The following is a 24,693-nucleotide window of genomic DNA, read 5'->3' on the forward strand; positions in this document are numbered from 1 at the left end:
TTTCGATACATAAGCTCAAAAGCTACATTTCAAAATACGTGCCCTAAAAGCTATTAGCTTAACGCATCGCAGTTTTGTGAAATGTATATGCCTACTACCAAACTCTGTCTGATATATATAGTTTAGGTTATTTTTCCTAATTTAAAATTATTTGTATTTGTACTTGGTTTTTTTAACCTTATTATAATTATTACCTCATTTTAAAAAATATTTTCCAATAAATGAGGATATTCTTTAAAGTTTTTAAAGCTTAAATTAAGCTTTTGGATGAAATTATACAAGATTCCATTTATTTTAAATGCCTGAAACTAAAATATTTAATCAATTATGATTGTTACCTATAATATAACCAAAAACTAACTAATTATTCTATAAAGATTAATGATTATACATTTGATCGAAATAATAATAATACATATATAAAATAAGTAAAATATAATTGAATGTAAATCAATGCGCCTTTAAATCATCATTATTTATAAAATTTTTTATAAAAAACATTGTTTTTTTTTGCATAATGTTATTATGATACTAATATTATTTATATTTTTTTATAAAAATTCTAAATTCTACACTTAAAATTTTTTTTATATTTAATTATTATGAAGATATTCTTTAAAGCTTTCCCCGTCGCGTTTAAGCATGCTAGCATTGATCCTGATATTTTCCAGGGATTGCTGGATGGCCATCTCCGCCGCTGGAGCTTCATGAGTCTTGAAAAATTTCTAGAAAATTTGAAAAAATCAAATTATTCAGCTTGAGGGTTTGCAAAAATGATGATTTTTTTGATTTAAATCATATAAATATATTAAAACATCTTTAAAATTATACCCTAAAGAAATTAACTCCTGATTCGGTGATTGTTAAACGGCACAATTTGAGTCGATTTTCAAAAAACGGTAGTTCAATATTTAAACCGGAAAAATATAGCTTAAACCTAGAGATTTTCACTAATTTGTGCCATATGTGAGCAAAATCTTCTTCAAGTTTACGTAATATTTTGCCGATAAAATATTGAATTAGTTTTTTAAAAACCGGCTTAAATCGAGCCGTTTAGCAACACCACTCCTAATGCAATATTGACATTAAACATCTATTTCATGATATTTAAGTAAGAATCATTGTTAAATTAGCAATATTTTAGACAAAAATATTCATTATAAAGTAATTTCTAATGGGAAAAATTAAATTTTAATGTTAATAATGTTTGATATTTATATAAACTTAGAAATCTGAAATTAAGCCTACAACAAAATAAATCAAAAAGCGGAAAAAATAATTTTAGAAATTTTTTAATATCTCCTTTAAATTTAGATGATAATGAATTAGGAGTTTATCACCCCAAATTTTTTTTTTAGAATTCACAACACAATATATAAAAACAAATAAACTTATATATACAAATGGTATAATAAAGAAAGTATTTATATTTAAAAAAAGGGGAATAAATTATTTAAAATGACAATAAAAATTGAATTTAAATCATTATTTTTATTCGAAAAATATTTTTATGTCTTATCATGATTTTTAATCAAAATTTGATTTAATCCTATTATTTTTATTCATTAAAAATATAATATGTATTTTAAATTAATACTGTGCTCTCCCCCCCCCCTTCCCAATCCTTACTCAAAAACATTTTAACATAAAAATAAAATATTAAGTGAATTAAAATGAGTCTATAAAAAAACATACAAAATTAGATTTTTATGAAAAAAAGTGCATATATCATTCTTGTTATTTTTAGAAAATGAATTTTAATATCTATACCTCGACGTCCATAGCTTCTTCCTCTGTCGCAAAATTACTTGTTACATTCTAATTTGATATGGGTATAAAAAAAATTAAATTTAACGATAAAAGTGACAAATTTGTAAATAAATAGAATAAAAATATTATTATTATTTTGCTTTCGCGAAGAAACAAGGAATTATAAAATATAGATAAATTCGCTACTCATTGATTTGAGCAAGCACAATCTACCCATTTTGGCGACAAAAAAAATTGCATATAATTTCTTTTTAAGACAACGTGAATTACAACAAACTAAATCAATTTAAACAGAAGGTGTTAACAAGAAATTTTTTTTTTTAAAATAGCATCAATAAAACCTTAACGAGTCTTGACATGAGACTTAAGCCGCCGTACCAACCCAATACCCTGCTCCAATTTTTTTTCAAGAACTCCCAAGTCATCTTTCGTCCGAGTCTGTGACCGCACAAACTGCTAAAAACGCCCACCTTATCTTGTAGTCGGATTTCGTCCTAAGGTATTATAAAAAAAATTATTTGAAAATATATTTTTTACTTTTCAAGCCTTTGTTATAGGATTGACTAACCCCCCTCCCTACCATAATATCGATATTAAGAATTGGTCATTTATTTGAAAACGCCGATTTGAGCAATTTTTTTATACGAGATGAGATAAAGTTTATACAAAAGGTAATCTTAGATCCTTTCGATTTTCCTAGTTTATAAATGATATTCTCAGGAATTTCAATTAATGGAACCCGAAAATTTTGAACATATACATTTACAACATCTAAGGAAAACATGATGAAACAAAATAATTCAAGTTTTACTGTTAAAAACTAAGCGAATACATTAAATAATGATTCTTTCCCATAGTTCCCGACTAGTATAAATTTAAAATATGATATGATATATGAATCGGTAGGAAACATAATATCAGAAAAATGAGTATTTTATTTTAAAGAGGTATATACGGAATCGGCTAAATCCAATGTTTTCTGAATTAGTTTCGCATCTTCCTTGAGTCCTAGACGAGCGTAAATTCGCACTTTTTCCTCTTGTTGATTGCTATTTCTAGCCATCTGCGCAATTAATAAATAAATAAATAGATGCAAAGTCGTGAATGCATTTTTATTGAATTCAAGATAAAGCTAATATGGCAGAAATCTGAGGGACATCATCTTAGTCTCAGATCGCCAAATCTTCTCAATATTATTGAGTTTGAATCTAAAAGTAGAGGGAAAGAAGGGGTGCTATTTTAAGAAATCCTTTTTGGCAATTATGACCTGCCTCCGCAAAAGTACTTCAATAAAAAAAATTGGATCATAAAATTTAATTGATTTAGTATGGTAATTATTTACTCCCATGAAAAAAAATAAATAATGGTATTGCTAAGTACTGAACCTCCAAAAATTGATCGTACATTTTTTCGTCAGCATTGGACAACATGGAGGTATAAATCTTGATGTATTCGTAAATATAAGAAGATAAACAAAAATAAATAATCAATAAGTAAAAGTTGCGATACTATTATTATTCGCTTAGTAATATAGTTTTTAAAATAAATCAGCTTAAGAATAAATGGTGGCTACTCACCCTCTTAAGAAACTAAAAATAAATAATCCATTCCCATTAAAATCTAAATGATGTCTCTTTAGCTCTGATTTAGTTGATTTATTTCCCCATCCCCCGGTTTCTTCAAGTTTAAGCCCATTATTTACATTTCGAGGCTGAGGTGACAGTTATTCTAAAAACTCGGTTTTCCCATTAGTTTTTACGAACAGCTCAAAGATGGGCTTTAATGGAGTGTATTCGATATTTAATAACAAGGCCAATTTTTTTAAATCTAAAAATTTCCAAAATAATTCATTGAACGGTGGGGTGAAGTGACAATATATTCACGTGTAAAGGGAACTCACAAATTATTTAAATGACCCATGTAAGGTTCCTAATAAGATATTTTTTAAAAAAATTAATAATAAAAATGGAAGCGTTTATTACGGCAGCCCTCAAATCACCCGACATTTCGGTGCAGGTACCGCCCTTGCAAAGTGCGTCGAAGCGTTTGCAGGCTTCGTCCTTAACGGGAGCGTAGTCGCAACGGGCCAGGCGAGACAAGATTATCACGCGTAGCATGGCGTCGACGTGACCTTTAATATTCAAAATTAAACAAGTATTAAAACTCTGATTTTAAACATATCTCGTGAGGAAAAATTAAAAAAACGTTAAAATGGAGGGTTTGGAATCAGCGTTTTTACAAATCCAAGAAACCCATTCTCAAAAATATATAACTATTTAAATTTCCCAGAACCAAAACCCAACAAAAGCGCATCTATTTAAAAATCAATTCCGAATTACCTCTTTAAGACGAGGTTACAAAACTCAAATTTTAATTACTATACGAGTCTCTCGCAAGACAAGAAATTCTAAACGGGTCAAAGAGGAAAATGCTAAATTGGGCTTCTACTATAATATATGATTAAGTATAGTGTTGTTAAAAAGCCCGAAGCTAAAATAATAATATGTAAGCATCAAGATTTGGCAAATAGATGTCCAAGCATTTCTGCCAGCTATGTGCAGTTATTTTTGTTATAATTTTAATTGGGCCGTTTTTTCGAATAAACCCGAATCAGGCTTTTTAATGACACTAGTTAAGTATGGATCTTTCTAGATAATAAATGTCTCATTGATTTCTGATAAATTAAAAACGACGGTTTTATTAACTTTCTCCCTTTTTGGGTTCCCAACCCAACTTCTGGTATATGGGGGTCATGAGTTGCGCGGCAAATTGTTTGAATTTTCTTTGGGTCACGCTTTCCACTTTTCCGGCATTCGCTTTCGTTTCCTTCTTATCTTCCCCACCGCCTGCGACGTTATCTTGTTGGATGTACTGCGACAAAATGCCCAAAACGCCCAAGGAACTGGATAAATCGCACCAAACAGCGTAATTTGTCTCGTTCCTGAATGCCTTGAGGAGTTTCAAGAAACTCTGCAGGGGTAGCATGCCAGCTTGCACCTACGATAATCGAGCGGTAGAATGAAGATAGTATATTTATATTTATATAATGTCTTTAAGAATAGCAATTTTTTAACGTTAGTTTTTAAAAATTTTCTTTGAAAATAAAATGCAATAAGTAAAAAGTTTAAATATTTTTAAACGCAACAAAAAGAAACGTGCATAAATTATTTGCATACCAAGGCAAAAGCATCACTCTCTATACCATATCTATCGAGCGGGGCCAATGAATTGTCCTCTACGCCCGGCATAATGGCTGCCAACATATCCGGCGTGTAGTTGACGCGGCAAAAACTCACTGTACCACAATTCAGCTTTTTATTTATATTTAAAAAAAGGTGTTATTTTCTAGTAACATTAGATTTTTGACCATATAACGAAATCTCGTATAATGGTTGAAATAAAGTCTAATTTCAATAATTATGCAAGTTTTGAAAGCTTTAGCTTAAATAGATCCGGAGAGCTGTCAAAGTCCAATATAGGTGTGAAAATCTCAAATTGCTTGAAAAATATTTGGTCCAAATGAATAGATTATATACATCATTTTTTATAGCCTTTAAAATTCTTTATAAAAATTATTTTAAGTTAATTTCAGAACTATGAAACTCAACAGTAGTGTTGCTAAATGACCAGATTTGAGTCGATTAAAAAAGGGATTGAATTTTTGAACCAAAATAATATTATGTAAGGGTTAAAAAGGGTTTGGAACTTCTATCTGTCAAATCTCGAGGCTCGTATAATATTATTTTGGCTAAAATCTTAATCTGTCGTTTAGCCAACACTACTCAACAGACATGTTTATTTACCGCAATACATTTAAATATTCAAGTAAGAATTACAAAAAAAAATAAGGATTGAGAGAATACTTTCATTTTTTCAACATCTTTGGGAAATATGAGATAGAGTACGCCAATTTTTTTTTTAAAAACGATATTGGTTTACTATAAACTTAGTTTAATGAAGAAAAAAAAATATTGGAAAATAAACATACGTGGCAAGTTAACATCGTCACAAAGTGGGGGCCTAGGGCCCAAATAACTCATTTTTTTCTGTTTTATCGGGAATAAATCGACAATCGAATAATTTTAGGTAAATTTTGAGGACTACAACATTATATTATAATGTATATACATTTGGAGTTGGACCAAATATTTATCGTGTAATCCAATATTCCCAAAATCGAGTAGCCCTCCCCACAACTGCATTGGAAATTTTTGAGAATTAATCACTCCGGATCTATTTGAACCAAAGAAAGAAAGAAAGAAAGAAAGAAAGAAAGAAAGAAAGAAAGAAAGAAAGAAAGAAAGAAAGAAAGAAAGAAAGAAAGAAAGAAAGAAAGAAAGAAAGAAAGAAAGAAAGAAAGAAAGAAAGAAGGAAAGAAAGAAAGAAGGAAAGAAAGGATATCAAAAAAAAATAATGAAAAAATAAAAATTTTATCATAAGCCTTTAAAAATTTTCATTTTATATTAAAATTTTTAACGGCAACATATAACCAACCAGAGCTACCAAGTTTCGTTAATTTAAGGTCGGTCAAATTGTTTGGTCAATTTTTGACTAATCAATCTAATAAGCATAAATGTGATAATATAAAAAAAATTGAACACTGTTTTTAAAACACCCCCCCCCCCCCCCAAGAACCGGGTCAAATCAAAGAAACCGGAAGCTTAACATTTTCTAGAAAATTGAATTATTGGAAATCGATTAATTTAATTTAGAAAATTTTTTAATATTTTTTTCTCATTGCTGAGCAGAACCCTAAGGAACCAAAATTTCCTTCTTTTTTTAAGAGTCACAGTTGAAAAAAGAGAATTTTATCTCTTTCAAGCATATAGCCACATTTTTCAAAAACATAATGTCCTATCTTAATCCAATTAATATTGCAAAAGGGCATCACGTGAACTTTAAAAAAAATCTATATATATAAATTAAATTTTTTTTTAAACCTTTATCCAATCATTGACGGGGACATTTTTCAATTCGACTTCCATGGTGGGTTTGTTAATTAGCATAGAATGTATGTGCTTTTGGGGGTTGGATTTATCGCAAAATGTCATGGGTATATCCCACACAGTCCCATCTGAACAAAAAAAATCAAATGTTTATTTTATATAAAGATTGTCAAATTAAACCGCGCCGAAACCGAACCCAGAAAAACCGGCTGATAATAACGGCAGGTTTTAAAAAAAATAAATTGATTAGTAATAATTTGAATATTTTTAAATTATTTAAATAGAAAAGATGTCATTTCAGATTCAATCTTTTTATTACACATTTATATGTTGGTTATGTTAAATCCGTTATAAAGACTTTAAACCAGGCATCTGGTTCGCAATAATTTTATTTATTTAAATTGAAAATATTATATTAATTCTCTTTTTAATTCAATTTATTTAAAAAATGGCACAAATTTATATGTTGGTTATATTATATTACTTAATTGGTTGTTTCTTATTTAATATATTTTCATAATAAAATAAATAAATTCAATTTACTTCTTTAAATTTTGTTGTTTTTATTCTTAAAAGTATTATTGGATGGAGTCAAATTAAAATATATATGAATGATGGGGAAAAAAAATTGTATAATAATGGTCTATGCCTACTATATAATAAAGATTAATAAAAATAAATGAATAATTATAGCGAAGCGAAAACCTGATACTGGTCCTTTTAGCAGAAACTTTTGTTGAGATATCTTGAGTTTTCGATTGGTACCTTCTCTAACTTCCTCGACCTTGATGCAAATTTTTATAAAATGATATTTTTTTAAATACACACACACACCAATCATAAAAAAATATATGTATAATTTTCTTAGAAGTTTCAACAAAATATAATGGTTTATAGAAAATTGGTATACTATTTTAGGTAAAATTATTCATTTAAAAGGGTAATAATAATGATAACTAGAGTTTGTCGAAAAACGGTAAGAATTTTAAGGGAAGATAGTTATTTCTAAATAAATATTCTCAGAAAAAAGCCTAAATATCGTTGGAGCCTAAATTTCCAGAAATTCTGTAAATACAAACAAAAAAATTTTCAATTTTATAGTGATTTTTGGATGAATTAGAAATTTCAAAATGTCTTAAATCCTTCTTTTTTTTATTAATAATCTAAAACTTACGTTAATGAGAGGAAATCCGATTTTTTTGTACCATGTCTCCATAGCCTTGAGATCCTTTCCGCTGGCGGTCTCCAGGGCCCTCATAAAATCGGTGATGGAGGCGTTCGAGTACTTGAATTCGTTAAGGTAAATGTTGAGGGCCTTACGGAAAGCCTATCATTTTTTTATATATATTCCGGATTGTCATAAATTTTAATATTTATAAAACATAATTAATGAGAGTACTTATAAGATTCGATAAAAAAAAAACTATTTGTCTATAATAAATGTCAAATGTCAATCGATATTAGATTCCCTATTTTTTCTAAGGCGAGAGTCTTAAATATAAAATCAGGGAAACGTGCTCGAGCTAATTTTTGAAAAAAATTAAATGGGGGGCGCAAAACTATTGCAGCTGCACTAATTTGAACCTTACAAATTTGACATAAAAAAGCATTTCTAGAAAGCCTAACCCTTTAAAAGTTTTGATCGGAAGTGTTTTAATTATTTACGACAGGTTTGACGTAACCGGGTTTAAAAATATTCGTGACCGATATAGTTAATTTAAATAACCGGTATTTCCCGCCCTTTTAATTTTTAACAAAAATTTTAATCGTACAAACCTCGGGCCCGCAATATTCGTTCATCATTCTAAGGAAAGAGGCTCCTTTCTCGTAAGATATAGCGTCAAAAATCTCGTCTATCTCGTGGGGATGATGAACTGTAACCTGATATATTATATAATTTGTTTTTTTTAGAGGGAGTTAAATATAGAACTATTATACGAGAGCACAATGTATATTAAGAGTCATCTTAAAAAAATGCCAACAAATCCATCTCTCAAGTTCCTTTGCTAATTTCTAATGCGAAATCCTATATGTATCTTAAATTAAAAAAATGACTTATTTTTGTGTATCTTTTAATACGAGAAACTAAGTATTTAAGTATTAAAATTCGTCTTCAATAATGTAAACTCAAAGGAAAAGTCGAGTTTTGGCATTAAAAAACAAAGAGATACTTAGTAGAAAAAAGTAGCCCTTAAGATATTTTTCTTATAAAAAAAAGGAAGTGTGCATTTATCAATATTGTCAAACAATTTCGATTTGCCACAATTATTTCTTTTATATATATATCTCCTTCAAATAAAATTTTTGTAAAAAAAAACTTACCTCCAAAAACTTCAAATTAAATTATATTTATTCATATTATTTTAAACGAGAAAATTCATTAAAAAATTAGATTTAAACAAGAACACAATCTAAGTGAATGATAAGAATGTTAAATATATATATATATATAAATATGGCTGAAATTCATTATTCGGGGAGTTTCTTCGCGAATATTTAATTTTTTACCTTCCTTATCTTACTATGCATGTCATAGACTTGCAGGCCTTGCCTTAAACCCGGCCAGGGTACAAAGACCAGGTCTAAAATAATATTTTTTAGAATACCCGGGCCGGTATAACGTGTGAAAGTGATCTATGAGATTTCGAAATCTCATGCAATCAAAATCCCACGGATGAGATTGTGTGATTTTGATATAAATGGCCCCCAATGTTTTTGAACCGTCTAAATCAAAAATTTTCATGACATGAATTTAAAATTATTAATAATATAATATAGAGATAATAATGGTAAACCTACCTGTTTAATAATAATTTATGTTTTAGAATAATATTTTAATAATGCTTTGCTAAATATATATCGTTTCATTTCAAGAGCTGATCTTAATTTTTTTTAAGATTATCAAGTGGAATAATGAGAGATGTAAAATCAAGGAACATCATTAAAGTTAACGATATAATAAAATCTCTCTTTTTAATATATATAAATTTAATTAAATAGTAGAATATTTATAATTTTATATACTAATAAAATTAATTATTACATGTGTAGTCTTGTTGGTAAGAGTTATTTTGCCTACCCACAAAATGCGGGTTCGAATCCATGTACCATGTCTTTTTTTGTTTTGCTTTTTATTTATCTTAACAAAACTCGGTATAATATCTAAAAAGACGATGCCGCCCATCTGTAATTAGTATTTTATATTTTTAGTCTGCATTTCACCTATCTATATATTTTGTTTAACCAGCCCGCCCGCCTAATGTTTAAAATTATTTTAATTGCTGGTTTACACATACACACCCCTACTAAAGCATCTGACCAGTCAGTTGGGATATCCAAAACCGATTTTGCTATTAAGTTCTGGAATGTTCTGTTAACTCTCTCAACCAAACCATTGCTTGTGGGTGGTAGGCTGAGGTTATTCTCTGGACAATCCCACAATATTTATGGAATTCTGTACAAACATTGTTACAGAATTCCCTACCTTGATCATTAATCAGAATCTTTAATAAATATATATTTTAGTTTTATTAAAATTTTTTTAAAAACATGCATTAATATATTAATAAAATTCAAATAAGTTAAAATTAGTATTTTTAATTTTTATTACTTCATAACATTGGTGGGTGTTTACAATGATCCAGATTTCGCTGTTTTATACTTAATAGGAATAGCCATTAAATATTTGGAGAAATAGCATATGGCACATAAAATATATTTATAATTTTCTTTGGATTCTGGTATGTGGATTAAATCGATGCCAATTTGATACCAAGATTTTGAAACCAACACATTTGAAGTTTTATCAAAACGACTGCTTGATATTGATTTTTGACAAACCTCACAGGATTTGATAAACTCCCTAATGTTTTTATTGCTGCCCACCCCAATAAAAGCTGTAAAAAAATTAAATAAAGGTAATATTGCATATTTTTTACTCTTCAGTATCTGATTAGTTTTATTAATCCCCACTCTCATAGCTATACCTGGAACTGTAGATACACTTCCCTCATGTATTGTTTTAATTATCCTTTTTTTGTTCATCTCTTGCCCATAAATCTTTTCTTTCTTCTAAAATGATATACCAATAAAATGTACATTATATAAATACAATCGATGAGCTTTTAAAGATTTATAATTATAGTACTAAAAAAATAATAATAAATTGCACTTAAATTTTGTCATAAAAATTTTAGTTTTATAAATTGTTTATATTTATAATGCTTAATTTTAAAAAGATATTTATGCGAAATTTTTTAAAACAAATCCTATAAATCACATTTTAAAATATAATTACTCATGTTTTTTGGGAACTTGTATTCCCACCTCCGTAATATTGTTTTATTTTATGTTAATTTTAATATTAATTTTATTTCTATATATTTTTAATTTTATATAATTACGATAAAAAGGATGTAAATATATACGTAATAAAATAAATAAACAATTATTTCTTATAATTTAAAAAAAAATTATATATATTTATAAGCTTAAAGGAATGTGACATTTACTTTTCACCCATGGATTAAAATAATTTATCATAATCTTGAAGACGGTGGTGCATATTAGGACTTATATTTCCAATTTTGACAGCTTCATCCAAATCTGACGTTTTAAATTTGAGATAATTTAAAGCTATTAGGCATATTGAAATTCGTAATGCGAGGATTTTAAAAAAATCCATGAGGTTTTGAAATACTGAATAAGCCGTGAGATTTCCAATGGATTTGAAGCGATAAAAACCAAAACCTCATGAAATCATTTCGACACGGAATTAGCCGTGAGATTTAGATGTTGTGAGATTTCGAATCTCACATATTGATTCCTAAAATGTTCTAAAGTTTCAAATGAATGTTAATAAGTCCTAACTTTATTAGAAAGTGCACCGTCTTCAAAATTATAGATGATACATTATTTTTATAAAAAAATTTCGCTTAATTAATTTATTATAATTAGGCATTATTAAATATAAACAATTTATACAACTAAAATTTTTATGACCAAATTTAAGTGCAATTTATTATTATTTTTTAGTATAATAATTGTAAATATTTAAGCAATTGATTGTATTTATTTTTTCTGCATCACATAATATTATTATACATATAATTTATAGATATATTATTTTAGAAGAAAAGTTTTATGGTCAAAAGATGAACAAAAAAAGTATCATTAAAAGAATACATGAGGGAAGTGTATTTACAGTTCCAGGAATAGCTATGGGAGGGCATCTGGGTATTAATAAAACTAATCAGATTATAACGGAAAAGTAAAAATTTGCAATATTATCTTATTTAATTCTTAGCTTTTATTGGTTGGGCAGTAATAAAGACATTAGGGAGTTTATCAAATCCTGTGAGGTTTGTCAAAAAATCAAGCAGTCGTTTTGATAAAACTTCAAATGTGTTGCACAATATTAAAGTGATTTCAAAATCTTGGTATCAAATTGGCATCGATTTAATCCAGATGCCAGAAATCCAAAGAAATTATAAATATATTTTATGTGCCATTTGTTATTTCTTTAAATATTTAATGGCTATTCCTATTAAAGATAAAACAGCTAAATCTGTTGTTAAAGCTTTATACATCATTGTCAACACCCACCAATGTTATGAAGTAATAAAAATTAAAAATACCAATTTTAACTTATTTGAATTTTATTAATATATTAATGCATATTTTTTTTTAATTTAAAAAAACTAAAATATATATTTATTAAAGATTCAGATTAATGATCAAGGTAGGGAATTCTGTAACAATGCTTGTACAGAATTCCATAAATATTGTGGGATTGTTCAGCGAATAACCTCAGCCTACCACCCACAAACTAATGGTTTGGTTCAGCGAGTTAACAGAACAATCCAGAACCGAATAGCAAAATCGGTTTTGGATATACCAACTGACTGGTTAGATGCTTTAGTAAGGGTATGTGGCACCAATAATTCTTGCATACACTCTTCCACGGGATTTTAACTCTATGAACTGATGTATGGTCAGAAACCTCGACGCCCTCTTACGGTAGAAATAATATTTTACTCTAATATTTTTAATTATTATTTAGTTATTGAGGATACACTTGCCTTACCAGAGATTACGGCTAAAGGAAGAGTTCGATATAAAAATGGATCATCTTAAGAAAATAACAGAGCTGGCTATCTAAAATATTGGTATAGCTCAGCTCAAACAAAAAAAAGGATTATGAAAAGAGAACAAATGATTCGAAATCTTTTGCTATAAGGACAAAATATTCTTGCATGTAACCATAAAAGGTCGGATAGGAAAGTGGAGGGGGGGGGGCGAATGTTGAACCCCTGGATATGTCCATATTTGATCAATAAAAATATTTGATAAGGGTAATAATATTATATTATAAAAATTATATATTGTATATCAAGATGTATATATGAATTGATAACATCAAATAATATCCTATTAAAAACGAAATATAATCTCCCCAATTTAAAAGATTTTATTGTACAAAACAAAGAAAATGGTAATAATTTTTTAAAAATTACATATTTTTTTTATGAAGTAAAAAAATATTTTTAACAAAAATTAATAATTAATAACATTATAATTATTTTAAATATTTTTATTATAATTAATGCATTGCCATTAAATAGTGGTTCCCAAAATGTGCTTGATAATGAAAATATTATACTTAATACGGAGTTTGTCGATTCAAAGTGTCTCAAAGGTATTGTATTCCGTATATATATTAGAATATTGCCTTTAGATAGTGGTTCCCAAAATGGACTTGATGATGAAAATAGTCCACATGATGCGGAGTTTCTTTATATAAATTTAGGGCGATTAGTGTAGAGAATGATTACTGGGGTTCAAAATTCCCATATTATTTTCGGGCAATGGTTGGCGCAATTTACGCTAACATTCGAGGTTGGGAAAGGTAATCGGGAATTATATTTAAGATACGAACAAAAAAAAATAGACGTAAAAAACTTGTGTCTTGAATAATGTTATATGACAGGGCGGATATGGGCTTCTGACACAGAAGTCAAGGCAATGGCAACAATGTTAAAATACCCAATTTTTATATACATATAAAATATAATGATAATTTTGTATGGGTCCGATATGACCCATTTTATATTCGCGATAATATTAAAAATATTTAATAATATTATTTTATATAAAAAAATGGTTAGAAACCATTTTGAAAATGTTTCACAGATTGCAATCATTTATCTTCCTATATTTTTATTAAAATATATATTTATTTTTATATAAAAACATATTTCATTCATATTTTAATTTATATTCCGCCTGATATATATATATTTTTTTAATGAAACTTGTAGTTTCATAAATAAAATTCAATATATTCATTCTGATGTGCAATATCCATGAAATTTTTATTAAATTTTTATTAAATTTAAAATTATGTAAAATATTTAAATCATAGTTCTTTGTTTATTTTCTTATTTTCATTGATGCCAAATGAAGTTTATTATAATATTGGTGACCCAATTCAGTACAAAAGTAATATAGATGAATTATCACTAAAATATTATATTAGGTAAACAAAATATGCAATACTATAAAGCCATTCAGGCAAAGAATTTATCTTACCTTTTCTTTGCAGTGTTTACAAAGGGTGGGTACTGATATTTAGAGTGGATAGAAAAGGCGGTTTGCCTCTAGTAAATTTTCTGTAATATAGAAGCTTTGTCAATAAATTAATGTCTATCGAGAAGATGTACCTTGTATAAGAAATCTGAGTAGGAACTGGATAATCATGGGATCGGAGTATTTGGTTTTGGACCTACTTAAAACTTGTTTTACAATATTATTTTATAAATTTCAGTTTATATAAATTAACATGTTAATAAGGATCTTTTCCCTTCCTCAATATTACTAAACTTTAATTTCCAAATTGCCAAGGTAACACTCATGAATTGATTGACACCTATCAATAATCTGAACCAGAAGTCTGCATAGGGCGGTTTTTTTATCCTCCCGTCCATACTATAGATGGGTTTGTTAAGTGTATGGGCGTGGGCGGTAGATATTTTTCAGGCGAAATGAACAGAACAGACTTTAATTTATTAAAAAATAATAGTTTAATTTCATAATATTGCATATCATATATGTTTAATTAAAAATACATTAAAATAAAGAAGCTAAACCAGCCATTAAAATAATTTTAAACATTAGGCGGGGTGGGCTGGTTAAACAAAATATATAGATAGGTGAAATGCAGACTAAAAATATAAAATAGATGGGCCGGCTTTTTAGATATTATACCGAGTTTTAAGATAAATAAAAAAAAAGCAAAACAATTATTTAAAAAAAAGACATGGTACATGGATTCGAACCCGCATTTTGAGGGTAGGTAATATAACTCTTGCCAACAAGACTACCCACAACACGTGTAATATTTAATTTTATTAGTATATAATATTATAAAATAATCTACTATTTAATTAAATTTATATATAATATTAAAAAGAGAAATTTTATTTATCGTTAACTTTTAATGATGTTAAAATAAAGATGAGCTCCTGAAATGAAACGATATATATCTTTGCAAAGCATTATTAAAATATTATTCTAAATGTATATTATAAACAGTTAGGTTTATTTTATACCATTATTGTCTCTATATTTTATTTTATATCCTTAACTTTAATAATGTTCCTTGATTTTACATCTCTCATTACTCGAATTAATAATCTTAAAAAATAAAGATGAGCTCTTGAAATGAAACGATATATATATCCAACAAAGCATTATTAAAATAATATTCTAAAACATAGATTATAATTAAACAGATAGGTTTACCATTATTATCTCTATGTTATCTCATTAATAATTATAAATTCATGTCATGAAAATTTTTGCATTAGATTTATCGTTTCAAAAATATTGGGAGCCATTTAACATCAAAATCTCACAACCCATCCATGGGATTTTGATTGGGGGAAGATTTTGAAATCTCATAGATCACTTTCACACGTTACACCGGGTCTAAAATTTTCTTCTTTAAAAATACCAAAGTAATATATTTTCAAAAAATCCGGGCTACCCAGCACGAGCCGAGCCAGGTCGAGCAAATGCTACCTCTGCAGGTCTCTGATGTATGTATAGAGACCTGGCAAATATCGTTAATTTCGTACACCTCCAGATATACCTCCTCACTCTCTTACTATTAGACCTGACAAGTAATCCATCGTCACGTATAATTCCAGATATAACTTCTAGAAATAAGATTTTTCGCGATGTTAGTTTTATTTTTAAAATATGAAACCTCGATAGGATGGCTAGTAGCGAGAGAATCCAGCGTAATGCCCTCGTGAAAGCTCGATGAAACGAATTGAGTCCAGATATCGTAATGCGGGTAAATTTGGCTGATACAGTGGAAGGAAACCCACGTGGCAAAGCCCTCGTTAAGCCAGAGATAAGTCCACCATTCCTTCAAATTAATAACGAATATATAGTATAAGTAGTCATAATTACTTGAGTTAGGAGTGCTCAACTTGTTTTATTTTATATGGTTATGACTTTAGTGGGGTTTAAAGATATATATATATATACTACTGCACTGTGTAGATCGAAATGGAATACGCTATAAATTATGATCTTAGGATAAGGACGGATTCAAATAATACTCCATCGAAAAATTAACAATTCATAGAAACCGAGTGACCCTGTATTCACAATTATGAATCGGATCTTCATGGGCGGGGCCATGCTGCGACCCATGGGCTGGGTAAGGGTTTAATATTCTATTTAATAGTGCACATGGGTTCTTTAAAAAAAATTTAATGAGCTTAGGCCTAATTTTTTTTAAATTTAAATTTCGCTTGGGTTTGGGGATTATTAATATTAAATATGGGGCAGGTTGGCCCATGCCTAAAAATTCTTTTTTACTGTAGGCCTGGGTTATACCTGATCTAAAAATTAAGCCCATGAAGGTCTTACTGTGAATGCGGAGTGGGAGTACACATAATCCAATTTTATTAAAAGAAGGCGAAAATGTTTACCATGGTGGCCAAATTTCCGAACCATTGGTGTCCCAACTCGTGAGCTATAATATTATTTTTAATTTAAAAAAAAATTATTTATATTTGTATGCAAATTTAAATGGCTACCTATTACACCCCTCCCAACTTTACCTCAACTAAGTGAAAATTCTTGATTATGACCCTGTGTAGCAATTTAATTTAAATATAGTAAACCATTTGCTTCGTAAATGTTTTTTTACCTACAACAATGGCGATGTAATTCTTAGTATTAGTTGACGACGTCTTTTCGTCCAATAGGATGCATACTTCTCTGAAAGTAATTAAACCCCAGTTTTCCATAGCACCTTTTTAAAGAGAATAATTGAAAATAATTTAATTTAATATTCCATGCGTAAAATTTTAAAAAAAGCATAATTTAATTATAAATTATTAAAGAATAAATAAGAATTTTAACCGAATGCAAAATCAGGGATAGAAATCAAATCGCACTTGGGCAGTTCGTACTTGATCCCAAAATACTCTTCGTAAAATTCTAGCGATTTAACTGTCACCTATCAATCAAAATCAATTTTTTTTTAAATATAAAAGTCCAAAATTTAAATAATGGAAAAAAATATATATATATATTTCCAAATTTTACACGTGCTCCATATATTGCAAATTAAAGTATAATTTAAAAAAATAATTCAAACTTCTAACGCGAAGCGGCCTTGTTCCTTCTTTCCTACGGGAGTATAAACTCGGCAAGGTTTTCCGTCCTTGGTTTTGTCTTCCACGTAATCAAATTCTCCGACCACAAATGCAACTATGTAGGTGGACATGATAGGCGTGCATTGAAATTTAACAGTTTTCTCGTGAGCATCCTTGTCTTGTACCTCTTTTTCAACAGGCTACAAATAAATGTTATTTTTTGTTGACAAATAAGTTGTTTTTTGTTTAAAAAAATTAGAGCTCGTTATTTTCGTAGGACCACTTAATTTCCGTAACTCAAGCAGCCCTTATATTTTTGGAGATGACTAGGGTCATAAACAGGTGTCCTATTTTTATGCTCATCAACTTTCCTTCAATTATAGATTTACTAAAAGACTACAGAATTTATAAATAATGATTTCAATATAAAAATAGAATGTGGACATTATAATTCGTGATTGGCTTTAAAACGACATTTTTCTTTAAATAATGACATGAGATACGAACTTTTATATAAATGATGTCATTTAGAAAACCGGTATAATGCCAATCAAAAATATAAGTCCGTTTTGGGATTTAGACATGAAGCTTTTTTAAAAAAAAAGAATTAGGTATCCTTCCGCGGGAATCCAATTCGCGACGAAGAATTTTAAGGCGAGGAACTCGAACCATTATCCTTCAGTTAATAATAGTTCGGTTACTATCCGGTTTGACAAACGGTTTCCGGTTTCATTATAAAGTATCGTCGTAGAAATTGGTGAGAGCAATAAATATCATTCATATCCTATTCATTAAAATATCATAAGCTGAATGCCAAGAAACAGTTCTTATTTTTTTAATCAAATTTTATTGCTCATAATAAACAGTAGAAGAAGAAAAATTATTGGTATATAATTTTTTAAATATCTTTTTAATTAACTAGGAAAATAAGTAATGGCTTTTTTGCAATTTTTTTTAAAAAGTATACATAAAATGAACGCTTTCAAAACTTTTAACGACATAATGGCTATTAACGAGAAATAACTTCGTCTTATAATTTTTAAAACATTTTTTTTTATAGCTACATAGTTAAACTGTATTTTTCTTTTCGATTAATCATTTATATAATATAATGTCGGGTTTAACTTGACCGGGTTTGAAACACGGATATAACGGTTCGTTAGCATTTTTCAAATACCGGTTAATTTTCGCATACGGTTATAAATTATTCATTTGAATCATAAAAAAATGAAATTTTGACATAAAAATCGTAGGTCGACCGAAAATTTTTTTTGACATTTTGATCGGTTCCAAATGTTTTCGAAAAAGTTTTTTGGCCTGGCTCACTGGGTGGAATGGAGGGGGGGATTTGCTACGCCGTCTTCTAATTAGAATAACCGCCAATCCCTTTTTCGATTGCCTCCTACGAATAAATCACTCAAACTATTATAGTATAGTAGTAGAAATTATAGCCCTGGCATGGCTGTGAGCGAATCCGCCTGCCCTAAATCGGGCCAGGGCAGACTGGACCTGATTCTGAAATTCTAATTTTTTCAGATCGAGTAAGACTCATTTTTTATAAAAAAAATAAATAATATTTTAAAGAGTCTTGTAATCCCGAAATACTTACTTTCATTTTTCTTTTCTTTTCTTTCTTTCTTTCTTTTTTTCCGTATGGCTAGGGAGATGAAAGTATGAAATGTTCGTTTTATGACAAATATCAGATATAACTTAAACTAACATAAATTTTGTCAAATTTATATAGATATTATGATGGCTGCGCCAAAATGGTAATTCTTTCTTAAATTTAGCAACTGTTTTTTTAAATCCACTATATAAAGAGGACTAAGAATTCTTTGTAATCATTCAAAAAAAATTTTCTTGAATTATGACAGGTACTCACATTGGGAATGACATTCGGTGGTGGATCGATTTTTGATATGGACGCGGTTTTATCACAATGCACAAAAACTGAATAAACGTCTCGGGGCTTCCGGAATACTCTTTACTTTTCCACCAAATATATATTTTTTAAAAAAAGATTCTGATCTCAGTATACAGGGCCCTTCTTTAGATTTAAAGGTGCAAAGATATTATCACCAGAATTGTTTATTTGACGACCATGTGGTGGTGACAAGTTAGATCCTACAACAAAAAAACTGAACATCTCATGACTAAAAAAAAATTTAGATATCTGGCAAGATCAGAAGCTATATGGTAGCATCGAAAAGAACGATTTTATTATAGGAGGACAATTGGAACTCATCTGCATTTCTTTTTGATTATATATATAATTGTTTAAACATTATGCCTTTCTTATAAGAACCTGGGGATGCCCGAACCTCCCTAACTTAAAAATCACGTTTTTCCGTTCACACTGAGCTGTCCGAAAAATATTTTGGTCCAATTCCTATAACTCGGCTCTGAAAAATAATGTGCAAAAAAAAACTAATGGGGTCGGGCTAGAGTCGGATGTAGGGCTCTGGAAAAAAATATACTAAATTGACAGGAGGAAGCGAGATCATAAATTTGAATCGGAAAACGTATTTTATATTTATATTCCTAATAATATCATTGTACTTTGCATTTTTATCAAAATATTATGTGAATCGTTTGTGTCCCTCCCGAGCCCCAGCGCAAAATATCGGTCGAAAACGGTTCGTTTTGTGCCGATTTTTAAAAACGGTGGCTAACTCACTATTTCATCTAGATATTACGCAAGCCTGAAGATTCTGCTCATAGAAGGAACAAATGTCCTAGACATATATTATCGAAATCTCGAGGCTTAGGCCTAAAATATTGGGTTAGCCGTTTTAAAATGAGCCGTTAAACAACACTACCCAGCGATGTATCTATACATGGGTCATTAAGCCCCACCGACCTAATTTTTAAAATATTTCTTTTTACAGGCTATGTTAAAATATTTGTAAAAAAATTTTATCTTATCAGTAATCTTTCTTTAATAATATTTAAATTTGAAAATAAAATGATGTTCTTATTTTTTTTTTATGAATTATATTTAAATGCATTTTAATTTTAAAAATCAAAAATTTTTTAAATAAATTGAGGTTATAAAAAATAAGAAATAAATTGGCTCCCATATTTAGCTTAAAGATACGGGAATAATTTGATATAATTTATCGATTTTAAAAGAGTGGGAAGGGAGGGGAGGGGGGGGGATGATAATAGTATTGCCAAATAATTTTATTATTTATATTATCTAATATTCACATCGTTATAGATTTAGATTATTTTAAAAAAAATTAAAGATATTTTGTGGTTTCATGATTTATAACTACAAAATGGCATAATATAGATTAAAGCTTTAATTTAAAAAAAAAAGAAGCTGACATGAATCGTTACTTAAAATGAAGAGTCTTGAAGTTTAAACGCACCCTTCTTACATGGTGCACGTTAACAAAATAGAGTACCGAGCGGGCGGATTAAATATTTTTTAAACAACAGGTAAGGGGGGGGGAGTGTTGGAGTAAAATGAATCAGAATAATTATTAAAAAATGTTTTGTTTTAAATAAATAAAGGGCCAAACCAACCAATAAAATAATAAAAAATAATTTTTAAATATTGGGTGGATGGGAATGGATGGACGGATATCCGGTATCACTTTCCGAAGACCGATACAACCGATTTAATTTTTATCGCATCCGTTAGTGACCCTAGCCATCACGCCTCTAGGTACTCGAGACCAGCCGTCCGCAAAGAGCGAGTTTTTAACCTGATCGCTCATGGCGGGTTTTATATAACCTTTATAGAAAAGGTTATGGCACGTGCTAGGTGCTGAGAAATAAAAATACAAAGTTATTTTAAAATTTTTCTTTTTAAAAAAAAACAAAGGTTATATTAAAAACAAAAAAACAATAGCGCATGCATATAAATTAAAACAAACAACTTAACGTTTTGTTTTGTATTAAAATATTTACAAACCAAAAAATATTTTTTAAAATACAATCAAAACTTACTTTTTTTTTTAAATTTTAATTTTATCGTCATAGTCATAGTTAGTTTTGTTAAACGGTTGGATTCGAGCCGGTTTTTAAAAACGGCTAACTCAATATTTTAGCCGAAAAAATTATTTCCTTGGTCTCGAGATCTCCCTTAAGAGATGTCCAATTTGGCAAATGCGTTTAAATTTAACAAAAACTCACCGGGCCGGGGCCCGAAAATTGTTTAAAAATAAAAATCCGACCATGGCCATGCAAATGGCACCTCTGCTGGTCTCCGAAATTTAAGTAACATTTTTATTTTGAATGTGAAAAACAAAACAATTTTATGTTTTTTTTTGAAAAAAATGGTTTACAAATCTTTACGTTGCAATTTAAAATACATTTTTTGCAATAAATGGCAATATAACGCATTTATTTTATAAGCATTTTAATAAAAACAATTATTAAAATTTTTTGGGTCGGGGCTGGTTTGTACCAAAAAATGAGTTAAAATGTCTGATTAAGATTTTTACTTAAATCTGATGATAACTAAAAATGTCTTCTTGACAAAATGACATGTTATATGGCAAAAAAAAAACATCCTAAACAGAAAAAGTAAATGATATGGTAATAAAGGTCAATGAATTTCATCATTTTTTGAATATGTCAATTTTTTCCAAAAAAAATATTTAAATTTCTTACAAATTATCTGATAAAAATATTCATATTTTGTTCCTTTTTGACAACTCGTCCCACCCATCAAATTTTTAATAATGTATCAAGATATAACTATCCAATAAAAAAAAAGGGGGTTGCATCTTAATAAAATTTTTGAGTAAAAACCTAAATGAAATTTGGGATGCAGGGTTATAAATACTTGAGTTGTGTTTTTAATCAATGGCATTGCAATACTTAGCTATACTGATAATTCATTCATTGAGATATAAATCAGCTGGTGGCATGCCATTTTGGTTTCTTATATGAGAATTCTTTTATAAATATATAAGTGAAGGTCAAAAACCGATAAATCAAAATGTGAAAACAAAACCATGGGACCGATTTTATTTTAGGTATAATAAATAAGAAAGAAAGAATAAATTATATTATTATTCTATTGATCTAATTCTGTGATATGGACCAATTTTAATTATTTCCAGCAAAACCCATGGTTGAACCTGTCATTTATTAATATAACTAAGAAACCCAAACTGTCTAGAACCTCTGAATCATTTTTTTTATAAAATTTTAATTTATTTAAGAGACCAAAATGGCCATCACCAGCTGATTTTGCATTGGTACACATTTAAATGAATGAACTGTCCGATTAGGTAATATTATTAGTCATAGTATACTTAGCCTAGAATAAATTATATATTATAATTAAACTCTTGAGGTCCATTTAAAATTCCCCCAAAAAACTATTATAATGGTTTTAAAAATTAAAATAAATTTTTTAAGGTAATTATTCATTCTATTTATGCATTTATTTAATATATGATATAGATCCAAGTAATTTTTCATAAAATATTTAAGATATAATCTTAATTTACATAAATTAAAATGAACAATCAAAAAAGTGGATAAATTTATGATCAAGTGACTTGACAATCATAGTTATTAAGCAAACCATATATAGATGTTAAATCGAAATATGGTATTTGTATGTCTTATAAAGAAGAAACAATAAGAAAGTATCTTTGCCTTATAGGTCCAAAAATATACCATGAAATAAAATTTAAGATTAAAAGCATGATCATTGTTCATAATCACTGATATTTGGATGGATGACTATAAAAATCTAAGTTTTAACCATTATAGGACATATTATCATTAAGGATTTTAATTAAAAACATTTGTTTTGGCCACTAGGGAAACGGATGAAAAAAACGTCAAAATTAAAAGTGTAGAATTGGCTTGACATTTTAAATTAAAATCTATCTTAATTTTTTTAACATAACTTTATTAAATTATCAGATAATTATAATAATTTTTATGTTTAAAAATGAATGTATAATAAAAAATTTTAAACAAATAAAAAGAAACAAATAGGAATAATGATAAACAATTAAATAATACATTCAATATTTTGGAATAGTATAAATAGCAATATCTTTGTAATATAAAAGGGAACAAATATTTTTTTAGTTTGCTAAAAAGCAAGATACGTATATATTAATATACATTTAATTATTATACAAATATTTAAGAATAATAATAAAATAATATATACCATGTTTGATAAGGCTACAAAATCTTTCGGAGCAACCAAAGTTATTGAAAATTTCGCCTTGATTGCAGGCTCATCCCAACATGGAAATGCTCTTCTAGCATCAGTTGACTTAAATTCATTATAAGAATATTAAATAAATAAAATACCTCAAAATGAGTAGTAGCAGCAATCTTTTCCTCTTTATTATACATATATTTGGTAATATAAAACCCTCTCATTTTGTCTGACAATTTTCCATCAAATGTTAATTGTAAATGAGCCTTTCCTGGGTTCAATTGATTAGTAAAATTAAATATTGCTTGTTCATTTTCAATATCATATGATATATTGGCTTTGGTTGTTTCTATTAACCAGATTATTATAATATATATATTAATTGTATTCACCCTTTTTATCATTAATCAGTTGAGCATCTTTTATAACTAATTCAAGTGAATTTAATACAATTTTGTTAGTGGCTTCTTTGATCTATAGGATAGGAGTTTAAATCATTAGGCTCTAATATATTTTTTTAACCTCAATATCAATCAATTCTTTGCCAGTAAAATTTAAGTTTTTCAAATTTGGCTTTATTTCTATATCATAATGCCTTGGTATAACCGTTTTTGGTAATCTCTGAAATGTCTTTTTTTCATTTGCATTTTGAGTGTTGGATCCTATTGCCATTTTACTGATTTTATATATCGATCTAAGAATTTATTTAAATTTGAGAATAGACAAATTTTATTATAAAGCAGACGATTAATTATTTGGAAGCAAGTTATTTTAAAAAAATTACCGAGGACAATTAAAAACCGTGCGTATAAAGGAAATAGATTTAATCATATGATAAAAAAAAATTATTTTATTTTGCTATATTAAACTTATTTCAAAAAAATATAATTAAATAGGTATTAAATAATTAGTTTATATTTTTAGTAAGGAACATAAAAAAAAAGAAGATATAATTGTGTATTGAAATTTGGTTACACAGTGAAGTATAGTTTAACCAAAATAAAAATATTATTTTATATTTAAATAACTTAAAAGCAATAATCAGGCTGAAGATAAACTCAAAAGTTTTACATTAGTGCAAAATGATGACACCATTTTAATCCGGAATAGAATACTCCCGCCCATGTAGACCTTCATTATGTAGTAGTAGACCATG

General features: G+C 28.2%; 1 protein-coding gene across 1 annotated transcript; it reads right to left on the reverse strand.

Moving 5' to 3' along the window:
- Nucleotides 1-330: 330 nt before the first annotated feature.
- Nucleotides 331-24,348, reverse strand: LOC135929015 (puromycin-sensitive aminopeptidase-like). Its single transcript, XM_065465505.1, has 22 exons — nt 24,322-24,348; nt 24,060-24,231; nt 23,930-24,011; nt 23,690-23,886; nt 23,544-23,651; nt 17,395-17,592; nt 17,157-17,253; nt 16,942-17,046; nt 16,721-16,764; nt 15,985-16,149; nt 8,493-8,597; nt 7,891-8,043; nt 7,422-7,500; nt 6,711-6,844; nt 4,947-5,081; nt 4,476-4,767; nt 3,753-3,901; nt 3,156-3,212; nt 2,726-2,833; nt 2,112-2,264; nt 1,771-1,818; nt 331-725 (listed from the first exon to the last, which is right to left on the reverse strand). Exons 2-22 carry the CDS (start codon nt 24,207-24,209, stop codon nt 594-596), a joined length of 2,691 nt encoding a protein of 896 aa, XP_065321577.1. The 5' UTR covers nt 24,210-24,231; nt 24,322-24,348; the 3' UTR covers nt 331-593.
- Nucleotides 24,349-24,693: the final 345 nt, after the last annotated feature.

Source organism: Gordionus sp. m RMFG-2023, chromosome 4, assembly GCF_954871325.1.
Source record: "Gordionus sp. m RMFG-2023 chromosome 4, tfGorSpeb1-WG-v2, whole genome shotgun sequence".
Taxonomy (NCBI): Eukaryota; Metazoa; Nematomorpha; class Gordioida; order Chordodea; family Parachordodidae; genus Gordionus; species Gordionus sp. m RMFG-2023.

Coding starts and splice junctions, on each gene's coding strand:
- LOC135929015 (XM_065465505.1), bottom strand. CDS start 24,209: ATGGCAATAGGATCCAACACTCAAAATGCAAATGAAAAAAAGACATTT. Junction 23,887..23,929: donor ACTGATTAATGATAAAAAGG/GTGAATACAATT, acceptor TCTGGTTAATAG/AAACAACCAAAGCCAATATA. Junction 7,501..7,890: donor TCGGATTTCCTCTCATTAAC/GTAAGTTTTAGA, acceptor ATTTGCATCAAG/GTCGAGGAAGTTAGAGAAGG.